At 43.5% G+C, this 26,865-nt stretch overlaps 2 protein-coding genes across 2 annotated transcripts; both read left to right on the top strand.

Annotated features, from left to right (window-relative positions):
- Positions 1–894: 894 nt before the first annotated feature.
- ddx27 (DEAD (Asp-Glu-Ala-Asp) box polypeptide 27) lies at positions 895–14,172 on the top strand. The gene is made up of 21 exons (XM_030776894.1): positions 895–1,184; positions 1,573–1,722; positions 2,247–2,306; positions 2,392–2,608; positions 4,553–4,602; positions 4,923–5,009; positions 5,213–5,318; positions 5,500–5,673; positions 6,202–6,352; positions 6,669–6,768; positions 7,410–7,551; positions 8,003–8,156; positions 10,256–10,337; positions 10,655–10,832; positions 11,554–11,660; positions 11,771–11,867; positions 12,105–12,196; positions 12,590–12,710; positions 13,185–13,281; positions 13,553–13,624; positions 13,812–14,172. The coding sequence occupies exons 1-21, from the start codon at positions 1,098–1,100 to the stop codon at positions 13,825–13,827; spliced, it is 2,340 nt and encodes a 779-aa protein (XP_030632754.1). The 5' UTR covers positions 895–1,097; the 3' UTR covers positions 13,828–14,172.
- Positions 14,173–15,214: 1,042 nt separating this feature from the next.
- znfx1 (zinc finger, NFX1-type containing 1) lies at positions 15,215–26,580 on the top strand. Its single transcript, XM_030778202.1, has 14 exons — positions 15,215–15,281; positions 15,368–16,686; positions 17,105–17,391; positions 17,818–18,059; positions 19,446–19,568; positions 19,775–19,920; positions 20,271–20,411; positions 21,019–21,133; positions 21,447–21,682; positions 21,986–22,125; positions 22,464–22,764; positions 23,084–23,194; positions 23,743–23,838; positions 24,023–26,580. The coding sequence occupies exons 1-14, from the start codon at positions 15,215–15,217 to the stop codon at positions 26,468–26,470; spliced, it is 5,772 nt and encodes a 1,923-aa protein (XP_030634062.1). The 3' UTR covers positions 26,471–26,580.
- The last annotated feature ends 285 nt before the right edge of the window (positions 26,581–26,865 follow it).

Genomic DNA, 26,865 nt, shown 5'->3' with positions numbered 1-26,865 from the left:
CTACTCAGTCCTACAGATGAAGCCTCTTCATGACAACAAAGTGTGTGAGATCCAGCCTAAATGGCCAAGTCTCCTATATACTTAAGTTACACAGGAGTGCACATATGAGCTGTACAGGATACACAGTGTGAAACCTCTGAATAAACAAGGTTTCTGAACGTTCCATGAGATGACACAGGATCATTTTATACTTGGGTAGAAAATGACAAAAGGTAACATCATACTGGTCTCATTAAATGTGTCACCAAATGTCACCCTAAACATACAACACACCCAACAAAGAGTTGTGGTGGCCTGTCTATACTCTTGGGCACACCCACTTCCAGGATACAGTACCAAGAAGAAGACTTGTGTTTGTAGTCAAAAGGACATGTTTGGTATGTAGGTTAAAGGGGCAGAGGACTAATTCTTCTAAATAATCGTTCTAAATCCCTCATATCAACATAGGGGAAAAATGAATAATGTTGTACTGAATTTATTAACTGATTGAAAAGGGTTAACTGATTGAGAATAAAAGGCAATATCATAAATGCAGTAATAATAATCTGATTTGGTTGAACACAGAATCAGTCACAATTCTGAAGCTCCATCTTTATGATTACACTAAAATCAATATACAGACTTGGGAGAAGTTGCCCTTAAAACTGTTTTGTTTCCTGCAATTCGATACTGGTCGTTAATGTGGATTGGACAGCTTGCTCTGATATTAGCGAATAAAGGAGACTTACCAAGACCTTAGTTCCACCCCGGTCCATGAGAGGGCAGTAAATTCAGAAACTAACATGCAAATCCCGAGAAGAAAACACGCATTATGACGGATTCCGATTTTTCCCCCTTAAACACGTGTGTACACTATGGATAGATACGGAAACATAGCCTTGACAGTTTAGATGATTGCGTTCAGAGGAAAAAATACATACACAGTGTTTAAAATATTTGTATGTGCGTGAGTTTATGCGAACGACAAATACACCCAGTTTGGGAAAGACCCATAATCGTTTTAGTCCCAACTTCACGACAGTGAACGTGAGATCACGAGTTAGCATATAGTTGTTACCTGTTTACTATTGAAACGATTCATTTGTGACACCAACACAATGTTGTCGGATTTTGATCTTATTGGAACGATCAGTGACAACGAGGACGTACCGGAGGACCCTGATTCTGCGTCGGACGACGAAACGGTGAGTCGGGGGTTCGGGTTCGGAGAAATCTAATCCACCTAATGCCAGACTGCATCTGGTGCAGACGGCTAGCCCAGAAAAGTGGTTCTGATGATTGGACGACTCTTTGTAACAGTGTTGTGTGTCCCGTGTTTAGAAGAATTGCACTACAAGTAGGCTCATTTACAGTTAGTGGTCTTATACTTGTTCTTTCATCGCTCGTTGACTGTTGACTCTTTTCATCGATAAGATCCAGGGAAGCAACAAAATAATATGACATATTTTCCTACAACACACAATAGGCAGACTTCATGCTACATTTCATCCCTGTCCTGTAAACGTGTAGTAGGTAGACAGCGGTTCTTTCGTGGTTGACTTTTGTCCTGAGGTGTCTCTCCTTTTCTCTCAGGAGCAGCCGATACTATTGGGCAAAGAGAAAAAAGCGCTGAAGCGTCTAGGCCGCGGAGACTTCAGCGCCGATTTTGAGTTTGGAGAGAAAGATGGACTTAACAGTGGAGACTGGGCTATGGCTGATGTTATGGCTCAGCTGAAGAAGAGGGTGAGTCTGACACCATGAACAAGACCTGGTGTGATTTGGCAGTCACTGTGCAAATGTACTGTGAGATCCAGCTCAGAACTTTGGAAGCACTTGATATGCTCTCAATTTTTGGCTGAACCCCAAGGTTTGTTTTTCTTGCAAACTCAAAGCAGTTTGCTTAAAAAGAATGCAGGCTCTCTAAAGCAAACTGAAGCCAGAACTTTCTAAGGAGGGTGTCTGAAGGAAGTTAATTTAAAGTTTGTTGTGAAGTTTTCTTGTTTTATGTGCATTGTTAACATAAAGCTCTCTCAGTTCACTTGTTTGTAGACTTACTTTTGGTTTAATCGTTTAGGTTCAGGGTTGAAGCGAACAAGCAACAGTCCTCTTTTAAATGGTAGGACAGTGTGAATAGAAAGTGAAGTTTTTTCCTGTTTTCAGCTCTTGGTTTATCTAAAGTAGAACAGAGTTTTATTATTTGCCAGAGTAATAGAAGTGCTACATGGCTGACTGGACTGTCATTAATACATCCCCCCCTTCTGTTTCAGAGAGCACCCACCACATTGGATGAGAAGATTGAGAAAATTCGCAAAAAACGCAAAACTGAAGTGAGGGTAACATCTGTATGTATGTTTCTTCTGAGTTTTATCTGTTGGAGTGTTGCACAGACTCACTTTCCCTTAACATAAACAGGAGAAGGCACAGAAAGAAGGCACGAAACCAGAAATATCAGTGACAAAGGTGAAGGACGATGAAGACGATGATGACGCAAACCATGAAGAGGAAGATGAAGCCGACAGTGAGGAGGAGGAAAAGGATGGAGGCAGTGATGCCTCAGAGGAGGATGATGATGATGATGATGATGGCATGGAGTTTTCATCTGGAGATGAAGAAGTCCTTAAAAAAGCAGGTATGACCACTGTAGGGCATTCTGACACTGTGGTGTTGTTATTGTCTGTATTTTTGTAATGGTTTATTATGGAGATCCATATGTTCTGTTATGTGACAAATGGGAATGAAGGTGCTTTGGAAGGTCTGTGTCTAAGTGCACTGGCAGCGTATTGACTCACAGAATAACCGTCTCTCTCTATGTGCACTGGCAGTGTATTGAGTCATGTATAGTTAACATCTGTCTCCATGTGCAGTGGCAGTGTATTGACTGACAGAGCTAACACGTGTCTCTATGACCCTGTTCACACCTTGCATTAAGATCCGATTTTGGTGATCCGATCACAAGTAGACAGCTCAAGTACGAACTCATTCCTAATGTACATATTCGCTCGCCAATGGCGTCATATTACAGTGCAACAACAACAACAGGCAAAATGGATATTGTTTTGATTTCTTTGTCGTTGTCTTCTTTTAATTTCCGACAGATGAGGCACGGGAAATGCATTGATGCCTCCTGCCGATTAAAAACGTTTAATGTGAAAAAGCTTAACATGGCTTAATGTTCCAAAACTGCGACCAGATTTCTCTCGGACATCTCTTGTCAGAAACGCCTCCTTCTGTCCAGAAATCAAAATCGAAATCCTAGGAGTGTGGTCGTTATCTCACGTTAAGCGTTTTCCTGTCCGTTGACACCTACTATAAGGAAACAGCTTAACGTGCCTTAATGTCCCAAAACAGCGACCAGTGACCACCAAATTTGTCTGATTTCTCAAATGTCACAAGCACTATCTGCAATCAAAAAAGCAAAACTGGAATTCAGTGAAAGGGGTAACGTGTTGGAAATGATTTACGTGTTTATTTGCATACAGAGCGGAGAAGTGAGATCTGATCTCAAGTGGTCACTCGAGACACGGATTCTAAAGCCAGGTGTAAACAGACGTACTTAGAGCTGTCCACTTTTGAACACCAAAATCGGATCTTAATGTAAGGTGTAAACAGGGCCTGTATGCATACTGACTGACTGACACAGTTACCATGTGTCTCTATGCATACTGACTGTCTGACAGAGTTACCATGTGTCTCTATGCATACTGTCTGTCTGACAGAGTTACCATGTGTCTCTATGCATACTGACTGTCTGACACAGTTACCATGTGTCTCTATGCATACTGACTGACTGACACAGTTACCATGTGTCTCTATGCATACTGACTGACTGACACAGTTACCATGTGTCTCTATGCATACTGACTGACTGACACAGTTACCATGTGTCTCTATGCATGCTGACTGACTGACACAGTTACCATGTGTCTCTATGCATACTGACTGACTGACTGACAGAGTTACCATGTGTCTCTATGCATACTGACTGACTAACACAGTTACCATGTGTCTCTATGCATACTGACTGACTGACACAGTTACCATGTGTCTCTATGCATACTGACTGACTGACACAGTTACCATGTGTCTCTATGCATACTGACTGTCTGACACAGTTACCATGTGTCTCTATGCATACTGACTGTCTGACACAGTTACCATGTGTCTCTATGCATACTGACTGACTGACACAGTTACCATGTGTCTCTATGCATACTGACTGACTGACACAGTTACCATGTGTCTCTATGCATACTGACTGTCCGACACAGTTACCATGTGTCTCTATGCATACTGACTGTCTGACACAGTTACCATGTGTCTCTATGCATACTGACTGACTGACACAGTTACCATGTGTCTCTATGCATGCTGACTGACTGACACAGTTACCATGTGTCTCTATGCATACTGACTGACTGACTGACAGAGTTACCATGTGTCTCTATGCATACTGACTGACTGACACAGTTACCATGTGTCTCTATGCATGCTGACTGACTGACTGACAGTGTTACCATGTGTCTCTATGCATACTGACTGACTGACTGACAGTTACCATGTGTCTGTGTTGTAGATACTCTGAGGGAGAAAGCCAAGAAGGGAAAGACGACGACTGGAGAAGAGGTAAAACAGGATAATGGAGGAGTTTCACTGCAGTTCTAACACATACACACACACACACACACACACAAAAAGAGAGAGAGATATAAGCAGTGCAGAACACTGTCTCGCTGAAACAGTAGAGTTTTTGTACACTGAGTACATTTATCAGATACAGTACGTGTTATCTCCACTCTCCTCCCTAAAGGTTCCTTCAGTTATCTCCTCTCTCCTCCCTAAAGGTTACTTCAGTTATCTCCTCTCTCCTCCCTAAAGGTTCCTTCAGTTATCTCCTCTGTCCTCCCTACAGGTTCCTTCAGTTATCTCCTCTGTCCTCCTTACAGGTTCCAGAGGCCTTCTTTGAGGATGCCTCTCACTATGATGAGAGTCTCACTTTCCAGGACATGAATCTGTCCAGACCACTCCTCAAAGTAAGATAACAGCTCTGTCTCCTCTTTCCAAACCTGTTCCGTCTCTGCCTGCATCCACCTGTCCAGTGCTGTGGATGGCCTTGGGATTCTGAAATCTTTTGTTCCTCTGAATCATTTTCTTTATCAGTGTCTGTATGAGTGTATGCAAATCTCTGTAAACACAGACAGGACATTTCTAATTTGTGGTTTTGGTGTGTTCTCAGGCCATCACTGCTATGGGATTTAAACAGCCGACACCCATTCAGAAGGCCTGTGTGCCAGTGGGGTTGCTGGGGAAAGATATTTGTGCCTGCGCTGCCACGGGAACGGGTAGGGTACTGGTAACCAGTATAAACTGGTCTGAAAAAGCTGCTTTGTGTCAGCATCTGTGACAGTGTTAAAGTAGAAGGAAAAATTTGGGGGGTAGTTCCTTTGCACCAGTGATGCTTTGCACCAATGGCACTGTATTCTCTCTCTCTCTCTCTCTTTCTCAATCTCACACCCACCTCAGGTAAAACTGCAGCGTTCATGCTGCCTGTCCTGGAGCGTCTCATCTATAAGCCACGGGAGACTCAGGTGACCCGTGTGCTGGTTCTGGTGCCAACCCGTGAGCTGGGCATTCAGGTACACTCAGTGGCACGACAGTTGGCACAGTTCACCAACATCACCACCTGCCTGGCTGTTGGTAAGCTATCTGACTGATACTCATTCTCTCTCTCTCTGTCACACTCTTTCTCTCACTCTTTCTCTCTCACTCTCCCTCCCTCTCTCTCTTTCTGTTTCTGTTTCTCTTTCTCCTTTTCTCTCCCCCTCTCTGGCTGTCTCGCACTCTCTCCTTCTCTCTCCGTTTAATAATCTGTGTGATCTTATTTTCTGCTTGGCATAAGATTTGACAACTGAATCTGTTGTGTCTTGTGTAGTTCTTCTGCCTTTCGGCTGATGACTGTCACAATCTATTTAGGCTGTCATGTCACATACAGAAAGACACTAAATTCTGTGTAATATTCCTGTCCTTGATGAACATCAAATGAGATCTGGCTGTTTGATGCCCTTCTCTAACTGTTTATTTGAATGTCTGGGCTCAGTAGATGACATGTGATAAATTTGGATATAATGATATGTAAATGTTAGGTAAATGACATGCACAGTGTGTTGATATCACACAGGAGCTTTAAGGTGAATTGCTGACTGCGCTCTCTCCTTGTGTTGGTAGGTGGGCTGGACCTGAAGTCACAGGAGGCGGCGCTGAGAGCGGGGCCTGATGTTCTGATTGCCACGCCCGGACGTTTGATTGATCACTTACACAATACGCCTTCCTTTGAGCTCAGCCAAATTGAGATTCTCATTCTGGATGAAGCTGACAGGTGAGGAGGAAGAGACAGAGAGAGAGAGAGACTTAGGAACAACCAAGCTTTGTAGAATGTTCTGCATGCATTAAATCCCAGACCTCGATTTAATCACTGTTTAGTTGCCACAGTTACTGTCACCTCAGAACTGTTTATACCTTACTTTTATTTTCAACGCTCTCGTAGTTTATGCAGTTGACTAGCCTTACCTTGTCAGCATGTCTTAACTGGGAGCCAAAGAGATGTGTGCTCTTGAATCCTGTGGGATACTGTTGGTTTTGGAGCTTGTCAGTGAGTCTAAAGAAATGAGGGTGTTGTTGTTTTGGTTTTTCAGGATGTTGGATGAATACTTTGAGGAGCAGATGAAGGAGATTATAAGAATGTGCTCCTATCAGAGACAGACAATGCTTTTCTCTGCCACTATGAGTGAAGAGGTAACGCCATCTCTCTTCACCTCTACGAGAGCAAAACCTGAGGCTTTTCACTGGACGCTGGATGCAAGAGAACATGTTTAAATGAATCAGAAATCTTTAAAGTCTACCCCTGTGGACAGGGGCAGTTCCAAGAAGGAAAATGCTGAAAACAGACCAAGACAGAAACGTGGCCTTGAACAATGGCACAGTTAGGATAATGATTATTTGTAGAGAACAAAGCAGCCCTTTGTACAAACTCACTCCCATCACATGTGTCTTCCTGTTTTAGATATGGTGTGAAGTTCTGTGCTTTGTTGCTGAAAGTGTTATTTTCACCTCTAAGATTATTTGAAAATATTAAATGTGTTTGTATGGTTCTTAAAAGATATTCATGATATTAAGCAGAAAAGCGCTCAGAATCACAGGGCTGCATTTTTAATTTCCGGCGTGAAACGAGAAGACTAAGAAATGAATGTGATTTTTTTTCCTCCTCTGGAACAGCTGATGTTACCTGATATTTCTTACACAGATACATTTTATTCATATAATCACACTTCTTTCCCCAGACAGAACAGCTTTTGCATGACAGAAACTAATTGTCTCATCTCTGCGTAAGAGAGTGTGTATGGATATATTTTATGTGTATTTTTATTGGCTTACAGGTGAAAGACTTGGCGTCAGTCTCTCTGAAGCAGCCAGTGAGGATCTTTGTCAACAGTAACACAGACGTGGCCCCATACCTCAGACAGGAGTTTGTGAGGATTCGACCGGCCAGAGAGGGGGACAGGGAGGCCATCGTGGCAGGTGAATGAAAAACCACGGACATAGCTGTTTTTGTTATCTGTCCTCCGTTCACCAGCTCTTCTGGTCATAGCTTCTGTTTTTTTCCCTACTGTGTTTATGTCACGGTTCTTTAGCCTTTGTGGCTTAAGCAAGACATGTAACGGAGCTCGTGTTTGTGTGTAATTGACACAGTCTAAAGCATCATAAAGTGTTGTATAAAATATACATAAAACATTAGAAAAACCAGACCATAGTTTTTAAAAATGCCCCTGTGATGTTAGTGGTGATACTAAATGAGAATTTTCATACAAGTACACAGTAAAATCAGCAGATTCTTGCAAAAAAAACGAAAAAACCCAAAACAAATGTCCATGCTACTTTTCAGACACTTAACCTGCTCTCCTTTCTCCCTGTTTTTTTTTTTTTCCTCACCTTCACTCTTCCTTCCGTTTTTTTTTTTCCCTTCCCTCAGCTTTGCTGACCAGGACGTTCCAGGACCATGTCATGCTCTTCACCCAGACAAAGAAGCAGGCCCACCGCATGCACATCCTGCTGGGCCTGATGGGCCTGAAGGTGGGAGAGCTCCACGGTAACCTGTCTCAGACCCAGAGACTGGAGAGCCTCAGGTAAAACGACGTATCATAACTGAGAACCATTTTATCAACCGCCATGTCACTAACGCCAGCGCCCTCAGGGGAACACAACAGTCACTGCTCGAGCCAGGGTTAAGCACGCTTTAGCATTACACCCTCTCTCTGGAGGCAGCAAAATGACTTGTCTGTTTGTTACTGTGTGTCTTTGATGTCAGTTTGGACAGAAACAAATGCAGAGGATTGTTTTTTGGACTGTAAAAGAAGTTGAATTCAGTTAAAAGAAAGCAGCTTGTTTGTGTATTGAGAGCTGAACGGAGTCCTGTGTTAGACTGCGTGTGGAGAGAAATGGCATAAGGCTCAGTTATAAGCCTCTGTTTCAGTAACTCTACATCAGCTAATACTGCTCCTGATATCACGGTGTGTAGCTCAGTAATCCTTTGAGAGAGTCAGAGAGAGTTTAACTTTGACTCCTCAAGACTCTTATCCTTTTCACAGGGCGATTATTAATTTGTCTCACCCAGGTCGGCAGCCGTTACCAGCACACAGGATTTTTTTAATCAAGTTGGCATCTGACAGTTACGCTGCCTGTTCTAAATGAATTATCCCTGCTCTAGTTAAAGGAACTGTTAAATGAAGATTTAATCCAGTTATGCTACTGAAGAGAGTTTTCACAGACAAGGAACTTGCATGACTTTGTACACTTGAGCGTGACACTGAAGGGCTTTGATTAAGAATAATGTGGTTATATTCTCTACAGGTTTAAACAGCTCTCATGTTAAACTGATACTGTAGCTTATAGTAAGACTTTACTTGATAGACTGTGTAGACCAGTTAGTTTACACAAACACTGGAAAAAAAGAAATCACTGTGACTAAGGGTCAAATACAATCTTTTAAAAACTACTGGGATTTCTTCTATGGTGCACTAGACAAAGTCACCCCTTTTTTGTCATGGAAGACTGGGATAGATTAGGATGTTTTGGCATCCAAACAGTGAGAATGAGTATGAAATCTGCCCATCCGCCCCTTTGCCCTGTGATCTGCCCCTCTGCCCTGTGATCTGCCCTTCTGCCCCTCTGCCACGTGATCTGCCCCTCTGCCATGAGATCTGCCCCTCTGCCACGTGATCTGCCCCTCTGCCACGTGATCTGCCCCTCTGCCACGTGATCTGCCCCTCTGCTGTGAGATCTGCCCCTCTGCCGTGAGATCTGCCCCTCTGCCGTGAGATCTGCCCCTCTGCCACGTGATCTGCCCCTCTGCCACGTGATCTGCCCCTCTGCCGTGTGATCTGCCCCTCTGCCGTGTGATCTGCCCCTCTGCCGTGAGATCTGCCCCTCTGCCGTGAGATCTGCCCCTCTGCCACGTGATCTGCCCCTCTGACACGTGATCTGCCCCTCTGCCGTGAGATCTGCCCCTCTGCCGTGAGATCTGCCCCTCTGCTGTGAGATCTGACCATCTGACAGTGGAGAGTAATAATAAATTAACTATTGATTGACAGTTTTTTTTTTTTAAATGACTTGAAAAGCTGTCTGGATGTGAGTTCGAGTCAGAGTCTGTTGAGTCTTATGACATGTGTGATGGACTCAGACTCTTCCTCACATATCCCACCAGTGTCTTCCTGTGAATGGTTTTCTGCTTCTCCCACCACACATCGCCTCCTCTCCACGCTTTCTCTGACATCTCGCACTCAGTTATGTCCCTGTAATTTGGAAATGATTAAAACACCAACGCGCCGTGGATCTTTTAGAATGAGACAGAAATACAGCTATTGTTTCCTTATTACCTAGAAATGTTAAAGATGAGAAACTTTTTTTGGTTGTGTGTTTATGTTATATTTCATTATATATTTTTATGTTTTTGTCATTGGCTTTTGCTGTTAATTAGTGATGAACGTCAAAGGTTTGAATGCTAGATTTTGCGTCCTTGTGTGCCTCCTGTCATGTGTTAGAAATGTCTTGTTAGTTTTGACTCTTAAGTTCAATATTTGGAATGGAACTGCTTTTGGCTTTTGAGGGCAAAGAGGTGTGGCAAGTGATAAATTGCTCGAATTTACATGTTGATATTTAGGAAATACGAAGGTAAAAGAAAACATAAATGATTCTCTCTCTCTCTCTCTCTCTCTCTCTCTCTCAGGCGGTTTAAAGATGAACAGATTGACATCTTGGTGGCCACAGATGTAGCAGCCAGAGGTTTGGATATAGAGGGAGTCAAAACAGTGAGTATTCAGTAGGGAGTATGCAAACTGGCAGCTGACAGTTTAGTTTGTTTAGCAAATCCTTTTACTTCGAGTGTCACTCTAAACTGTAGAACCTCCCTGTAAAAAAGTTTTTCTTTGTGATTTTCGTGCAATATTTGTACTATGGAAGTAGTTTAGTCCCAGTTCAGGAACAATCTGAGAAGATGAATTTTAGATTACGGGTGGAAAAGGGTCTTAGGGTCTTATTGCCTTGCTCCTCTGCTTCATGATCTGAAAGTCAAGTAAACGCCATTCGAAACCACTGCTTTTCTTAATCCACCGATATTTTTTCACAGGTCATAAACTTCACGATGCCAAACACGGTAAAGCACTACGTCCACAGGGTTGGGCGAACGGCTCGGGCAGGGAAGGTGGGCCGCTCTGTGTCTCTGGTCGGCGAATCGGAGAGGAAGATGCTGAAAGAGATTGTTAAGAAAGCCAAGACCCCTGTCAAAGCCAGAGTTATACCTCAAGGTGAGGCAGTAAGAGGAGAATTCTGATCTGCGAGAACACTGCTGCTGCTGTTGTCAGTGGTGGACTGTTTAATACGAGAGAGTAGTCCTATTGGTTGTGGTGGGACTGTGAAGGATTGTGGGAAAACTAATCATTCTGTCCACCTGGCTTGCCCTGTTTTTTTTAAAAATTCTCTGTCACCATGGCAACCAGTACTGTTTTAATCTAAAATCCATCTGGTCTGGTCTCTTCTCTCTTAATGCACTTCTTATTGCTTGTTGTTGCACCTACAGAGCTGTTTCAGCCCTCCACTCCAGGCCCTTGATTAGTTGTGAGAAACAGCAAGCACAGGTTTAGACTGAAAATGCCTGAGTCCAGAACTAGAGTTGTGAAAACCCAATGGAGAATTGACATGTTGCGATCCAGGGTTGTTCCCGGTTCACAGTTTTGGAATTGACTTACATTCTGTTCTGTTCAGTTGGGATTTGAGTTGAATTTGTCACAGTCCACAGAATGTTGATTTTGAATTTGACTAACAGCAAGGTAATCAGTCCAATTCAGTGCAAATCAAGTAAAGTCTCTCCAGTCAGATTGTCAGATCAACCACATGCTGTTGACAAATGAGAGTGGATTTCAGAATTCTGAATTGAACAACACCTTGTTGAAACACAGCCTTGACATTTCATTGTCATATTTATTCTCTTTCTCTCTTTCTCTCTCTGTTTTTCTTTTTTTTCCTCAGAGGTGATCCTGAAGTTCAGAGACCTGATAGAGAAACTGGAGAGAGATGTGTATGCTGTGATGCGATTGGAGAAAGAGGAGAGAGAGATGGTCCACTCTGAAGCCCAGGTACTGACTGGACCTTCAGTATGCCATTCATGTCGCTTACTGTTCATCCTGCCTCCAGTTTTAGATTATGTAAATCTTATCGTTTGGATTCATGTCCGTGTCTCATACAGATCAACGCAGCCCAAAACAAACTCACACAGAGCACAGACGAGAAACAACCTCCAAGAACCTGGTTTCAAACGAACGCAGAGCGTAAAAAAGATCGAAGTGAGTCTTTTCTGAGCGCATACTTAAGCTTTGACTTTGACTTGCTATAGAAGCCACCGGCTTCTATAGCAAGTCTTATTCAGTATATCCTGAATGTTTAACCATTAAGATTTACGTTTTCTCACTGACTCAGCCTCTAACTGTGCTTTGTCACTTTGTTGGATAGACTGGGAGTTTACTAATGATGTTTGGAGGTTGTCTCTGGAAGATTAATGTTCCTCTTGTTTTTTTTTCCAGTGACTAAAGCTCTACAGGAGTTTGACTTGGCCCTGAGAGGAAAGAAGAAACGGGCCCAGTTCCTGATGCAAGGCAAAAAGAAAGAACTAACGGTGGGCTGTGTATTTTTTCTCTGACAGGATCAGGCCTGTATGTATTTATACCTGTTGAATACTTGGTCCCTGTTCTAAAACTCTTTAAACAGTTATCCTTACCTAGTTTCTTCTGTGTAGCATGTGAAAACTAGCAGTGCTTGTTTAAATACACCTTGTATCCCCTTTCTCTAATAAACCCACTGCCCAGTGTATATTAAAGAAGGAAACATTAGTAACCTCACAGACAGAGCTAACAGAACACTGCTGGAGTTCTAATCTTTGGAACACACTGTTCACTGTCTGCTCTTTACTTTTAACACATCATATAGACTTCCTCATTCTGTTTGCAGTATCATCTTCCTGTTTACAGTGTGCCATCTAACTGTGTGTGTGTGTGTGTGTGTGTGTAAGGCTGAGGAAAGAGCACAGTTTGAGCTTCTGAAGTCTCAGATGTATGCAGAGCGCGCAGCCAAGCGTGAGCGTAAACACAAACGAGCTCGGGCCATGCCGGAGGAAGAGCCCGTGAAGAAAGGTCAGCTTGTCTCTCCATTCGCTGAGTTTGAATTAACTGTGTAGAGGCAAAATGAAACACTGTGCTTCCAAAACATCCCATAGTTCTGTAAGAGTTCAGTTAATCCATGCTACGCAGGATGAACAAACTGATGACTCCTGAACGACTTCAAATGAGACTTGGAGAAAAGAATGTTTGAAAGAGTTGTAATTGTGATTTAAAAAATGCTCTAATTTGTTACTCTGATACTTATTTCTCTGTCCCAACTATCATTCACATAATGAGAGCACTTTTTGTGTTGCCCCCCCAAACAGTGATGAGATTGAATTGTCTTATGCAACTAATGATCCTTGTAGGAAATGCACCTTGGTGAACAGAGAGATGTGCTTTGAACCCTAGAATTTCTGACGCTGCATTCACAACCTCCCCCTACTCACTGTGTCAGTGCTAAATGTAACCACAAGAACTTTTCTTTTGGTATGTTCTCCCCTGCAGGACCAAAGCAGAATGCTGGTAAACCTGGAAAGAAGTCTGTGTTTGACAAGGAGCTGACCAATACCAGCAGAAAGGCACTGAAACAGTACAGGGCAGGGTAAGGCTTGCATTGTTCTGTCAAAAAGGGCTCTTTTCAAACTACAGTGGTTGTCAGAGGCTGAGGCCAAGCTGTCACTCTCTCTCCGTATATACATGTATACATGTACATTTCTCTATAAGTTTGTATGTATGTGTCTGTCTGTCAGTCAGTCACATTACATATTGTGTAGTTTTGCTCAGTCAATATTTAAGAGAGAGTTTAAGACAGCAGCTATGCAAAGCTTACATAAGACCTGACAGACACTTGAATGCATTTTTGTCCTTTCCAGGCCCTCTTTTGAGGACAGAAAGAGACTGGGACTCCCAAACAAGAAAGGAGGCCGGTTCAAGTCAAAAGCAAAGTGAGTGACTTCATTTTTTTTCAGTGAGGAGACTGACTCTTCCACGACACCACAGAGTGCAACAGAAATCTAGGCTCACGCTGATTCCGAGCTCATTGGCTTATTTTGGATGCGGTTGTTGGAGTAACGATTGGATTTTTTTGTAATGTTTCCATATCTAAAAATTAATCTCTTTTTCTCGTTCCAGGTACAGAAGAAAATGAAGCGGTGCTAGATTTAAATTTTTACAAGACTGTTTAATCTGAGAATTATCAACATGCCAGGCACAGTGGTTCTAAATCTTCTGAGTGGAGATGAATAATCTTCAATGTTAAGTTTGTTCCTTGAATAAAATATTACCTCAGCCATTCATCTGGTGATGATAACTGTTTGACTGTTTGAACCGTGCTTTTTGAAGCTGAATGCCCAGGATGTGGAAGAGGACAGTGTCTTGTTCATGAGAAGTCTGCTTCATCTGACAGTGTGTAAACTTTTCAGATTACTTTCAAAAGAGGAGTATGAAAACTGACCTCAGATTTCATGTGTTTAAAAATGTTAACTTGGATACTGCTTTGAAATGTATTATAAATCATGATGTTATTTGTTGTCATTTTTTGACAAAACGACATTAATAAACCATTATAATAAAAAAATGGCCGTTTCCATTTGATTTTACTGTCTTGATATTGGGGCGTAGTTGTTTGCAATTAAAATAGTCCTGCTAGTCTGGTCTAACTGGTTTACGAAACGTTTCTTCTCGATTTGCCAGGCGACGGTATATTGGTTTTCCTTTCCTGTAACGATGCGGTTTTATGACTAACGGAAGGCGTACACTGCTACTGTCTTTGAAACGAAACTGATAAAGCAGAAGGGCTCAAGAAAACGAAAGCCCCGCACCCTTTAAATGCGCAGCGCACAAACCGACGTGCTGTAATAGCAACTACCAGATGACAAAGCGAAACATCGGGTGAGTATACATTCACCGATGTTAATGTTTTTGAAGCGTTCATGATTTTATGTACCGTATAACATATGTATATGAGTCGTGTTCGCTCAGAGCTTTTAATGACAACAGGGCGAAAATGAGCCTTGTAAAACTTAGTTTCATAAATCTGAATACGAAGTTACTGACGAGTTAACATTTCTCCTTTTCGATTAAGGGATTTAGAATTAAGATTTCAGGCTGATGTGTGCTGTTGCATCTTCTTCGCACTCTGTTTTCTGAATATAATTCTGTTGCTAGAGCTGTCCATTTCACATTTCCTTGTTTGCTCTAACCCGGTGTCTCATCCGTTGACGTGAAAACGAAACCAGGCCAAGGCAACATTTTGTGTGTCCACCAGGCGGGGTAGTTAAAATATTTGGGCAACTAAAAATTATGTTACAGCATTTTAACTGAATTGCGATGTTATAGTTCTCTTACCGAGAAACATCGAGTAGTATCAGTAAGTGTCTTTTATTATCGATCTTAAGTAGAGACTAATGTTTCTGTTTATCTGAAAATGAGTCAAAATCTTTGCATTACTGCAGCTTTTAAAAATGGCTTGCACATCAGAATGAATGTTAACTTACAGAGTATTAAAATGTTGAAAAGTCCTACAGTAATAGACGATGGAGAATGGAAACAGAGGAGGACTGCGCAGAGGACGAGGCAGAATTAATGCTGAGCCTAGGGGAGGTAAAAAAAAAAGATCTCAGATTGTCTCTTGCTCTCTGTTTACTTATGTCTCTGTCGTAACATGGCACACTATTTGTCCCCTGCAGCTGCTGGTCATGACCAAAGACAGGAACGTCTTCCCAACCAGAGAGGGAGAGGGGGTGGAGAGAGAGGAAGAGGAGGAGGAAGAGGAGGTGGTGGTGGTGGAGGAGGAGGAAGAGGAGGAAGAGGTGGTGGTGGTGGTGGAGGAGGAGGAGGAGGAGGAGGAAGAGGTGGTGGCGGAGGAAGAGGAGGTGGAGGAGGAGGGAGAGGTAGAGGAGAAAGGAGAGGAGACAACAGGGCCAACCAACAACCTGACCAGAGGATAAACATTCCAAGAGAGAGGGAGAGAGGAGGAGAGGGAAGAGGAAGAGGTGAAGGCCAGAGAGGACGAGGAGCAGGACAAGGTGGAGAGGGGCTGAGGGGAAGAGGAGGCAGGGGGGCAGGGAGAGGCCAGGGCGATGCTTCCCAGGTGCGCAGACTTGGGTATAAGACTCTGGAAGAACTTTTGGAGAAAGAGCCGTCCGAGGTGGCTATCACTCTGTCATCCAGTACGGGTTTGCAGGTCCTGCTGCAGGACAGGGCCATGCGTCAGGACCTCGTACAGCTTCTCTGCCAAGTTCTGTGCAAGGCCTTTCAGTCTCGTCACGACCGCAGGAACGTGCAACATCTGGCGGGGATGGTTAAAGAGTCTGAGTTCTTACAGACCATCCTCCCGCATTACGTGACGGGTATGATGTCAGACTACCTCCCTGCTCGCCGGGGACAATACCCCCAGCATGTGGATAACATACTCAGCCTTGTTTCTGAAGTTCTCAGCATCTTCCCCGCCAGCGCCGTGCGGACAGCTTCCATGATTGTGGCTCTTCTAAAACCAGCAGTGAACCAGCTGAGGGCCTCCGGAGTGGACATTCTTGATAAGACAGACGAGGACCTGGAAAAGATCCAGGGCCTGGTGGACCACCTGCAGGAGAAGGCCAGGGAGGGGACCCTGAGGACAGACAACTACAACTTCCTAGCAGCCAATGAGGATGCGCCTCCAGGAGAGGAGGACTTCAGGGTTATGACTATATACCCGACGCCTGAGGAGTTTCGGCAGGACCAGAAACCTTACTTACGACCCAACATCACAGCACAGCGCTACCCAAACACCCATGTCTACCTGGACACACACTTTCGGCTTTTGCGTGAGGATTTTGTGCGCCCACTGCGGGAGGGTATCCGGGAGCTGCTGAACAGTCAGCAGGACGAGACCCTCAGTGGCGTGCCCATGAGGAAGAGGCGCTTCGATGATATCCGAATCTACTTTGATACCCGCCTGCTTGTTCCCCTGTGCACCCCCTCTGGCATTGCCTACAGAGTCAAGTTTGACATCCGACCCCTACAGGTCAGTCATCAAGTCAAGTTGCTTTACATGTTATTTATTTATTTTTGTGACAAGCCATAACAGGAAGGCTCATGGTAAAGCTAGTTGTCATGGGCTCCATGACAATGATCCTTTTATGGCGTCAAAAATATCTATCTGGTCATTTCTAATGGTAAAGCTGCACACACGCTCAGGCCAAAACTGGGTGAATTTATTTCACTTCTAGCTGTGAGTGTCAACACTGAATGACTACAGTTTGTACTGTACTTGCTGCGTATTTATAATTTAAACTCATTTGTTTTGTTTTAATCAGTTGTAACATTTAAGAGTTGGTTCATATTGTCTTTGTGTGTTGAAAGACAATATGACCCAGTGAAATTTTATAAAAAAAAAAAAAAATCAGATAATTTGTCAACTGTCTAATTTATATGTCTCACAGTTTGTGCGTTGGGAGAACTCAAAACGACTGCTGTTCGGTTCTCTCGTCTGCCTCTCCATGGACAACTTTGAAACTTTTCTGTTTGCCACCGTGTCTGATCGAGACCCCAAAAAGCTACAAGAGGGTCAGATCCAGCTCAGCTTTTCGCAGGATAGCCGGGCCAAACTGGCAGAAATCTCAGCCTCCCATTCCTTCCTCATGGTGGAAACCACGGCTTACTTTGAAGCCTACCGCTATGTCCTGGAGGGTCTTCAAGAACAAGAAGAGGATGACCTTCCCTTTCAGAGGTTTGTATATTTTACACAGACAAGAAAAGAGAACTGGACTATCTGTAAGCACTTGTGTATTCCTTTTAGGGTCACACAGACAATATCTGTAATCACTCAGCTTGGGTGACCTCACAGTTAATGAAACAGGCTTTGAAAATCAAATTATGGAGAATAGTGTGACTGTATGATGGCTAGCTGCCAGAGCTCTGGGAGAAAGAAAGCTTCTAGCTCCTTCTTTGTCTCTTCCATTCAATAGCATGTAATCGAAGCATTTACTGTGCGTAAATGGCACCCTGGCCACCACTCAAACTGTACTTTTTTTCCCCCTTTCACTCTGAAAGACAGAATTACCGCTACACAAAAGAAGTAGCTTGACTAATCCTCTCTGACAGCATTTCTCACAGTATATTTCTGTGTTTAAAAATGTTCTTTCACATTCCACAGGTACATTGTGGATTGCAACCCAGATATTCAGCCCCCGTCCTACCTTGTGGCTGAGGGAAGGATATATAACTTATCCAGCATCGCGGCGGACGGCTTTAAGGACAGCGTTCGGCCCTTCAACCCTCTCACTCAGGCTGCCTGGCCCTCAGAGGAACAGATGGGACTGGATGAGAGCCAGCTCCGAGCTCTCAAACTGGCCCTCACCAAAGAGCTGGCCATTGTACAAGGGCCCCCGGGCACAGGTAGAGAAAAAAAATCATGATGCTTTACTTAAAGCCTTCAAACTGTATTTTTAGGCACTCTCCTAAAAACTGAAAAGACACCTTATGATGGGTTATTACTAGATCATAATATATGTTTTTTCAGTTGCTAACTGACTGTTTTTAGCCAGTTCATATACAGATTCACTGAATGATACAGAAGGTTATGGTCGGATAAAAAGATGATGGATCAATGAAACCTACCCGTAAAGAGTAGTAATGTATTACAGTGGTGTGTGGTGGGTGTTTCACTTAGGCAAGCAGAAGTCTCCCACCCCCAAACACACAGATATCAAGATATCCACACACATGGCTTGTGAAGTGGTCCATTACAGAAACAGCCAAAAGCTTTGAAAATTAAAATCAAACATACCATTTTATGGCCATACAGCATAACCATACTGCTCTCTGGAATTTGTAGTCTGCCCAATATGGTACACCTGTCTGTCTCATGGTTTTCTACTGTCTGACTGTCCTGTCTTGAAAGTGCCTCTCCTGAGTATTGCTGCACCTTGCCTAACCAAAGGAAAAAATTACTGAGATTATTTATTTTAATTGACTCTAATCTTTACATTGCACATATCTGGAGAAGCTTGCTTGAAAAATACATTACAGGAAAATTCTCCACACTCAATACACAATTTTTGTGGTAGGTAATCTTCAAAATGCATACCATTTGATGTAGGACCCTGGACTTCCTGCACGTATTATGTCTCTCAAACGTACTGATAAATAACTTTGCTCAATCCGGTAAAAAGGCTATTAAAATTGTCTAGAGGATGACAGTCTCAATTGTTTTACCGCCCAACACAAGACACAAATACACAACTCATCTCAGAACACGGCAAGCAGTTCCAAGACCGTTTGCCTTTCCTATGTGTCTGATGTTAGCTGTCTAACGTCAACTGTAGAGAGTTCAGTGGAAACGTCGCTAAAAGTAGCATGCTAGTTGCATTCGCCTGCCCTACACTTTTCAGCGGGACCCATGACGTCAGTTGAACAGATCCGCTGTTGAGTTTAACGAGCTGCAGGCAAGCACGGCTTATTCTCGGCAGAAAAGCACAGCGAAACAGGGCAAAAACGCCACAAGAGAGCAGTGGATGGGTCGTGGGAGAAATGTACTAAAATAGGCATGTACGTAGAAAATGATCACTCTTAAGAGATACATCTTTTGACATTTATTTACGCGTAGGAAAGTTAGGCAAGCAGTGCTTGCCTTGCTTGCCCTGATGGCAGGCCACTGATGTACTATCATTTATGTCTACAGGTGAAGTGTTTTTTCTTTGCTCTGGAGTAGAGCATACAGAGAGGGAATAATGATTAGAAGATTATATATCTTAGGCCATGCTGGATTTGTGCTCCTTTCAGGAAAGACATATGTAGGACTGAAGATTGCCCAAGCTCTTCTGGACAACTATGATGCGTGGGGGCGTGGCTCTCCAATGCTGGTGGTCTGCTACACCAACCATGCTTTGGACCAGTTTCTGGAAGGTATATTAGATGATATTATTACTGAGCTGCTGTGTTTAGGCCCTTACTTTGATCTAAGATGTGACTGACTCTCACTATAAAGGTAGTGTTACCTGAGGCCACTTTTGGGAGATGCTATGGTTGTTAGCCTGCACTTCATCAACGACTAAGCCTTTGATGGATGCATACCTAAAACCTTGACTAAAGCATGTACCTCTTCATCCCAGGTATCCATAAGTTTCTCGAGAAGGGCATCGTAAGGGTCGGGGGTCGTAGCAACAGTATGATCCTGAAGCCATTCTCTTTGAGGGAGCTGAGAAGGTCACAGAACCGTCGGGACTTGCCCTCGCACCTACGCCGGGCTCATCACGAGGTGAGCGGGACTGCTCAAGTGTGGTCAATTAAACCTCAGTTTTAGAGACAGTTTAAAGATGAATGTGTTTTTTCCTTGAGCACACAATCCAAAATAATTAACACAACATTGTCAGAATCGGCTAGTGACTGAGAAAGTTATGAAATATAAAGGACAAGATTAATTACTCTCTCAAAGAATCGCTCAGATCTTACAAATTATGTATTGAACTACACTAAAGCAGTAATTCTGAAAAAAAAAAAAAAAAGCAGAACTCCTTTTTAATTATTTCTCATGTCTATCATCATAACTTAACTGGATTAGTGTTGTACTTGTAAAAATGTTTCTCCCTGTGCTGTGGTACATCTCAGATCCATAGAGAAATGATGGAGGCAGAGCAGCAGATAAAGACGGAGGCAGCCCAGCTGGAGTGCAGTCTGTGTGGGGTTATCAGTGAGCAGTTTCTGGAGAGATACATCTCTGAGCAGCACTGGGAGAGCCTGCATCAGCCGGTCAGTCCTAAGCCTACTATATAACTCCAAAACTCATTCTGCTGGAGTGCAGGCATCTCATTAAATTGATCCGAGCTCTAGGATTGCATTGTGGTTTTTAGCACTGCTCTTTTACACGTAATGCAAATAACCTGTGATAGAGTTATCTGAAGCCTGAAATGTTTGACACAATGTAAGCGTAACTGCTTCATAGAATTATCACACAATGGGTTTTACTCTGTCTTTATGACAAGTTATTTCACATATATTGATATGAGGTGTAGAGCAGATGCACTGTAAACATTCTTGCTAATGCATTTCTGTTTATGGGTTTCATAGTAATGTAACATTAGGGTTTATACATGACTGAAAGATTTGTCTTTAAAAATGTCTAAACATTTATATTCTGCACATCTTGAAAATATTAAGCTGATATATATGTGTAACATCATCCCCTCATCCCATGATATGGGATACTTTAAAAGCTGGTTTGACACATGAGAAAGCTTGTGTGAAATTGCTTGGCTATGTGATTCTGATTGGCTGTGATAACGTGGCTGGATTACTCAAAATGGTGCGTGTGTGTGTGTGTGTTTTTTTCTGTGTGTTTCTGTGTGTATGTAATCAGCTTTATGATGGCTTCGAGACCGTGGGAAAAAAGCCCTCAATGATTTTGGAGTGGTTGGGGTTAGGCCTCTCCACCTTCCAGCACAAACCAAACAATCAACCTAATGGAAACAATGGTAAGACTGCAGCAGGATACAAAACACAGCACACATGTTTAGGGTCAAGAGTTGAACCTTAACAATCAACACAATATTAATCTCCCACCACACAAACACACAGACCTTCCATATCTATATCTGCTGTTGTTTCATGGGACTCTTAGTGAAGCAGTTACATGATGTAGTGTTCAGTGAACATAGTTCATTTATTTGTCTCTTCACCTAATCAACCTCCAAGATTTTAGGAAACAGTCCATAATTACATTCACTTACATTGTTTTTATCATTTTGAGCTCACCCATCTCTCTCTCTTTCTTTTTCTGAGAAGGAGAGGAAGAGGAACAGGCTGAAGCAGCAGAGGAAGAGGAGCTGTTGGAGGTACAGGAGGAGGCAGCTCTGATTGAAGCTGAGAGGATCTTGGACACGGAGACCTGGGACAAAGATGACCGGCGAGAGAAGAGGCAGGAAGCAGCTGTAATGGAATTGGCTAACCTGATGTTAGCTATGAACCTGAACCAGACTGAGACCAATCCACCTGCTCAAGGTCAGGATGACGAGGGCTGGCAGGTAAGAACGATGCAAATCATGTTTCTCCAGACACATCCGTCACGAAGAATCGCAACGCTCACAAAGAACTTCAACCCTGTAGCATGTTATGATTTTCTTTGGTTGTTTTAACAATATCAGGTATTATAACCCTATCTTACATCACAGGCTTTATTATTTACAGGTTTGTCTGGTGATTTTTTGAGTAATATTACAAATATATTGATAAAAAATAATAGATGTCTGGGTTTTTTTAAGCTGTTGGCTTATTCAGTTATATGAATCACTTTTGTTGATTCCATGTCTGTTTTTGTATCTGCTCAGATGCAGCGCCATCAGAAACAGAAGCGTAAACAGATTGTTAAAAAGGAGCTGAGAAAGACTTCAGCCATGAGCGAGGAAGAGGAGGAGGATGTGTGGAATATTTGGACCCTTGATCAGAAAGACAGATGGAAACTGTACAGGTAGCACAGTCCTCTGAGTTACACACACACATATATATACACAAACAAAATTTTATGACGGAAATTCTAATCAGCAGCAGTGGACGGGGGACCATATTCATGAAATGGGGTGTGAGAGGTGTATCTTTATTTTGCTTTGAGGAGCGTAGGTAACTTAGAGTTTTAAAGGGTAGAAGGGCAGTTCAGTTTAATGGTTTTGTAATGAGGGTAAATTGGCATCCTGTCGGCTACGATGTCAATCATCTTTATTATTATTCTGCTTTTCTCCACAAATTCTTGTAAAAGTACTCTCTCTCTCTCTCTTTCTACCCCCATTCCCCCTACCCCTACTCGATTAGACTGTGGTTACAGCGTTACCAGACAAATCTGCGTGAGCGTGCTCTGCGTGCTGAGCAGGTCTATCAGATAGCTGCAGAGCGTCTGGCAGAGATCCGTAGCCACGAGGACCTGTGCGTAATGCAGCAGGCCAAGGTCATCGGCATGACAACCACAGGAGCAGCTAAGTTCCGGAAGGCCCTTCAAGAGCTCCGTCCGCGGCTGATAATTGTGGAGGAGGCTGCTGAGGTACTGGAGGCCCACACCATCACCACACTGAGCAAAGACTGCAAGCATCTGATACTGATCGGAGATCACCAACAGGTATGCCTGCTTGCACTCTCAAAACATAAAGACATGTATTCCTCTCAAAACTGTAAACTCAAATTCCTGGTAACACTTCTTCTTTAAACCAGTCCCACCGTTTCTTATGACACCCAGTCTTATGTTCTGTTCTCTAAACTGTTAATGTGATCCACTTTGCATATTTGGTGTTGTTGGATCACACCCTTTGTGAGCCGGACACACTAAAACTTTCAGTTCACACCAGGAGAATATAAACACACACTCTAGCACAAACTTTTCACCTCTGAAATTGTTAAATTGTATTAATGGCCAATTTTTTTTTCTGAAATCTCTTTAGCTGAGGCCTAGCGCCACAGTCTATGAACTAGCCAAGAACTTTAACCTGGAAGTGTCTATGTTTGAAAGGCTGGTAGAAGTGGACTTCCCCTACGTTCGACTCAACTACCAGGTCAGTTTGGACATTTCAAAGATTTTCATAGCTTTTTTAGGTGACACACTGATCAAATGTATTAGCTAACCTCTCATGATAATACATTTTTTCAGAACTACACACACATATTTTAATTGCTTTAACTGGTGCGGTTTAAATATATGACACTAAGTTTGCAGGTGTAGTAAAGCAAAATCAGACAGATTTCTCTTTGTATCTAACAGAAATCTCAGGCCATGTATGCCAAAATATAGTGAGTATTAAGCCAGGGTAGAGAGTGTCATTTTCACAGTGAAGGAAGAGACTGCAGTTATTTAGTTGATGAGTGCCACTGGATTACAAAAACATATATTGATTTATTGCTGGACTGGTAAATTTATAATGATAATAAGTTATTTTTGAGTGTACAAATTATGTCAAAAACATCTTTTCATCCTATGCATACTCTTTTTTGGCAGAACACTAGAATTAGGAAAATTTAATCTCTTTATGTAGTTTGAAGACCTAAGTGTGACCACCTGTGAAAATTTAACGGCCCCTCTCTCTGATCTCCTTCACTCTGATAGCATCGTATGAAGCCAGAAATTGCTCGTCTCTTGGTTCCTCATATCTACGCTGAGCTGGAGAACCATCCCTCCGTCCTGACCTACGACAACATAAAGGTTAGCCCATGCGTCTTTGCTCATTTTCACAATCTATTGACCATAGCAGCAATAAAAAGTTCACAATTGTTACAGTGTCACATGAAGACCTAGCCCAATTCTCTATAAGAATAAGTATTACCAACACTGTTTATGTACTTTTGCCCTAGTGTTACTTAACCTGTGTATGGTTTTCTGACTGCAGGGAATTTCGACAAACATGTTCTTTTTGGAACATGAATATTTTGAGGAACAGATTCAAGATGGGAGAAGCCACCAGAACAGACATGAGGCAACATTTGTGGTGGCCTTGTGCCGATACTTACTGCACCAGGACTACAAGCCCTCCCAGATCACCATCCTCACCACATACACTGGCCAGCTCTTCTGCCTCCGCAAGATGATGCCTTCAAGGGAGTTCTCTGGAGTGAAAGTTCATGTTGTAGACAAATACCAAGGGGAGGAGAATGACATTGTGATTCTCTCTCTTGTGCGGAGCAATGCAAATGGTCGTGTTGGCTTCCTGTCAATTCCAAACCGCGTGTGTGTGGCCCTATCACGTGCCAAGAAGGGTCTTTACTGCATTGGGAACATGGGAATGCTGAGCCAGGTCAAACTGTGGAGCGCCATTGTCCACACTCTTAGGGAAAGGGGCCAGGTGGGCAAGGCCCTGATGCTCAGCTGCCAGAATCACCCGGAAAAACGTACCATGGTCTCTAGAGCTGAGGACTTCAATAATGTGCCCGAGGGGGGCTGCAATCTGCCCTGTCAGTATCGTCTGGACTGTGGCCACGTCTGCATCCGTGCCTGCCACCCTTACGACCCTGAGCACAAGGACTACAAGTGTGACAAACCCTGTCCAAAGGTACTGTGCGAAAATAACCACAGATGCCCCCGTCGGTGCTATCAAAAGTGTGATGTCTGTGTGGTTAAGATGGAGAAGATCATCCCATGGTGCCAGCACAAGCAGATGGTGCCTTGCTTCGAGGACCCTAGTCTCTTTGTATGCCAGGAACCCTGTGAAAAAAGATTAAAATGTGGGCACCCCTGTCCTGCCACCTGTGGAGAGATCTGCACAGATAAGTGCATGGTTAAAGTTACCATGCAGTTGAAGTGTGGTCACAGCCAGGAGGAGCCTTGTCACATCTCCACAAATGTAAAGCAGCAACCCCAATGTAGGACCAAGTGTAAAACGATGTTGAAATGTGGGCATCCTTGCCCAGGGACCTGCCACGGATGTTATCGTGGTCGCATGCATAAGCCATGCAACAGTCGCTGTAAGCGTAACCTTGTGTGTTCGCACCAGTGTCGTGAACCCTGCACACGTGACTGCCCACCCTGCGCTTTGCCCTGTCAAAACCGCTGCGTCCACAGCGTCTGTAAGAAAACATGTGGCCAGCCGTGCGCTCCCTGCAGGGAGCCATGCGCTTGGCAGTGCCCGCACCAACGCTGCACCAAATTGTGCCATGAGCCTTGTGACCGTCTGCCTTGTACCGAAGCCTGTGACCTAACCCTGCCTTGTGGGCACCCCTGTATAGGCCTCTGCGGAGACCCTTGCCCCAAAAAATGCCGCGAGTGTCACAGGGATGAGGTTTCTGAGATCTTCTTTGGCACTGAGGATGAGCCAGATGCCTGCTTTGTCCAGCTGGAGGACTGCGGTCACTTCTTTGAGGCCACAAGTATGGACCACTACATGAGCCAAGATAAAGACAAGGATGCGGGACTTGACCAGCTGGCCATTCAGCTGAAGCAGTGTCCCAAATGTCGAACTCCCATCCGCAGGAATGTGCGCTACGGTGCTCACATCAACCGCAGCCTGGCTGAGATTGAGAGGGTGAAGGAGAAGATTAATGGGGAGCCAGATGACATAAAAGCACAGCAGGAGCTACTCATGGGACTCTTGAGAAACAAAGTGAATCTGAAACAGTATCTCCCAGAAGAGTATAGCCAGACTGAGGAGAAGCTGGAGAAGTTTGGTTTCTCGCTCCACATGCTGTGGCAGCTGGAGAATCGGATGAACTTCTTGGAGAGCATTGGGAAGCTGATCAAACTAGAGAAAGAGCGCATGTCTCCAGCAAAAGCTGCTGTTTTCTCTGTGAGAATTGGAGAGTGCCTTAACGTCTTGATGGATCGTGGACAGAGGTTTTCTGAACAGCAGATTTGGGATCTTGAGCGTGAGCTAAGAAGGCTCTCCTGCCTGGCGGAGCTTAACGTTCGCTGCAAGATGGCTGAAAACAGAGTCATAGGAGTTGAAGTGAAAGCACAGCTGATGGATTTACAAGACATCCTGGAGGGGACTCTGCCTTTCACTGAGGCAGATGAGCTCCAGGTGAAGCGGGCCCTTAAAGACTTGGGAGAGAAGTTACCAGAGAGTGGACTTGGTATCACAGATAAAGAGAGGAAGATGATTCTCCAAGCCATGACCCTTAATAAAGGTCACTGGTTCAAATGCCCCAACAACCATATCTACGCCATTGGTGATTGTGGGGGCGCCATGGAAACCAGCAGATGCCCTGAATGCAAAGCAACCATTGGTGGTGCCAACCATACCCTGACAGCAGGAAACAACCTGGCACCAGAGATGGATGGCGCTGCACACGCTGCCTGGTCTGAGGCTGCCAACCTGCAAAATTTTGACCCAAGAGACCTCTGAATCTGCTTCCTGTTTATGACCTGTTTATTCAATTATGATTTCAGGAGGAAATTTATTGCACACATGAATTGTAAGAATGTTTTAATGTGCAAAAGAAGTATGTATGACTGTTCCTGAGGCTGTATAAGCGCTGCTTTACTGTTGTAACTGCAGTATGCTAATAACTACTCTAATATCAGAAATCTTTTGAAAGAAAAAAAGTGTCTTATGCAATGCGGTCATTTACTCCAGTAGAGTGCTGAGTGCTTTTTGAAAATTTGCTCATGTGAATATCAACAAACAAACAAAAACAAACTGTGAAGCATAACGAAGTGAACAAGGATCATAATTTAACTGAGCAACAGTTATACAGTGGCGAGTGGTGATTAATTAAATTTCAATATATACTGGAAAAA

Source organism: Chanos chanos, chromosome 6 (assembly GCF_902362185.1).
Source record: "Chanos chanos chromosome 6, fChaCha1.1, whole genome shotgun sequence".
In the NCBI taxonomy this organism is placed as follows: Eukaryota; Metazoa; Chordata; class Actinopteri; order Gonorynchiformes; family Chanidae; genus Chanos; species Chanos chanos.
Note: the sequence above shows the minus strand (reverse complement) of the source record. Positions and strands in the feature narration are given on the sequence as shown.

Coding starts and splice junctions, on each gene's coding strand:
- ddx27 (XM_030776894.1), top strand. CDS start 1,098: ATGTTGTCGGATTTTGATCTTATTGGAACGATCAGTGACAACGAGGAC. Junction 4,603..4,922: donor AGACGACGACTGGAGAAGAG/GTAAAACAGGAT, acceptor TCCTCCTTACAG/GTTCCAGAGGCCTTCTTTGA. Junction 11,868..12,104: donor AGAGCGTAAAAAAGATCGAA/GTGAGTCTTTTC, acceptor TTTTTTTTCCAG/TGACTAAAGCTCTACAGGAG.
- znfx1 (XM_030778202.1), top strand. CDS start 15,215: ATGGAGAATGGAAACAGAGGAGGACTGCGCAGAGGACGAGGCAGAATT. Junction 19,569..19,774: donor TTTGGACCAGTTTCTGGAAG/GTATATTAGATG, acceptor TCTTCATCCCAG/GTATCCATAAGTTTCTCGAG. Junction 23,839..24,022: donor TGACCTACGACAACATAAAG/GTTAGCCCATGC, acceptor TTCTGACTGCAG/GGAATTTCGACAAACATGTT.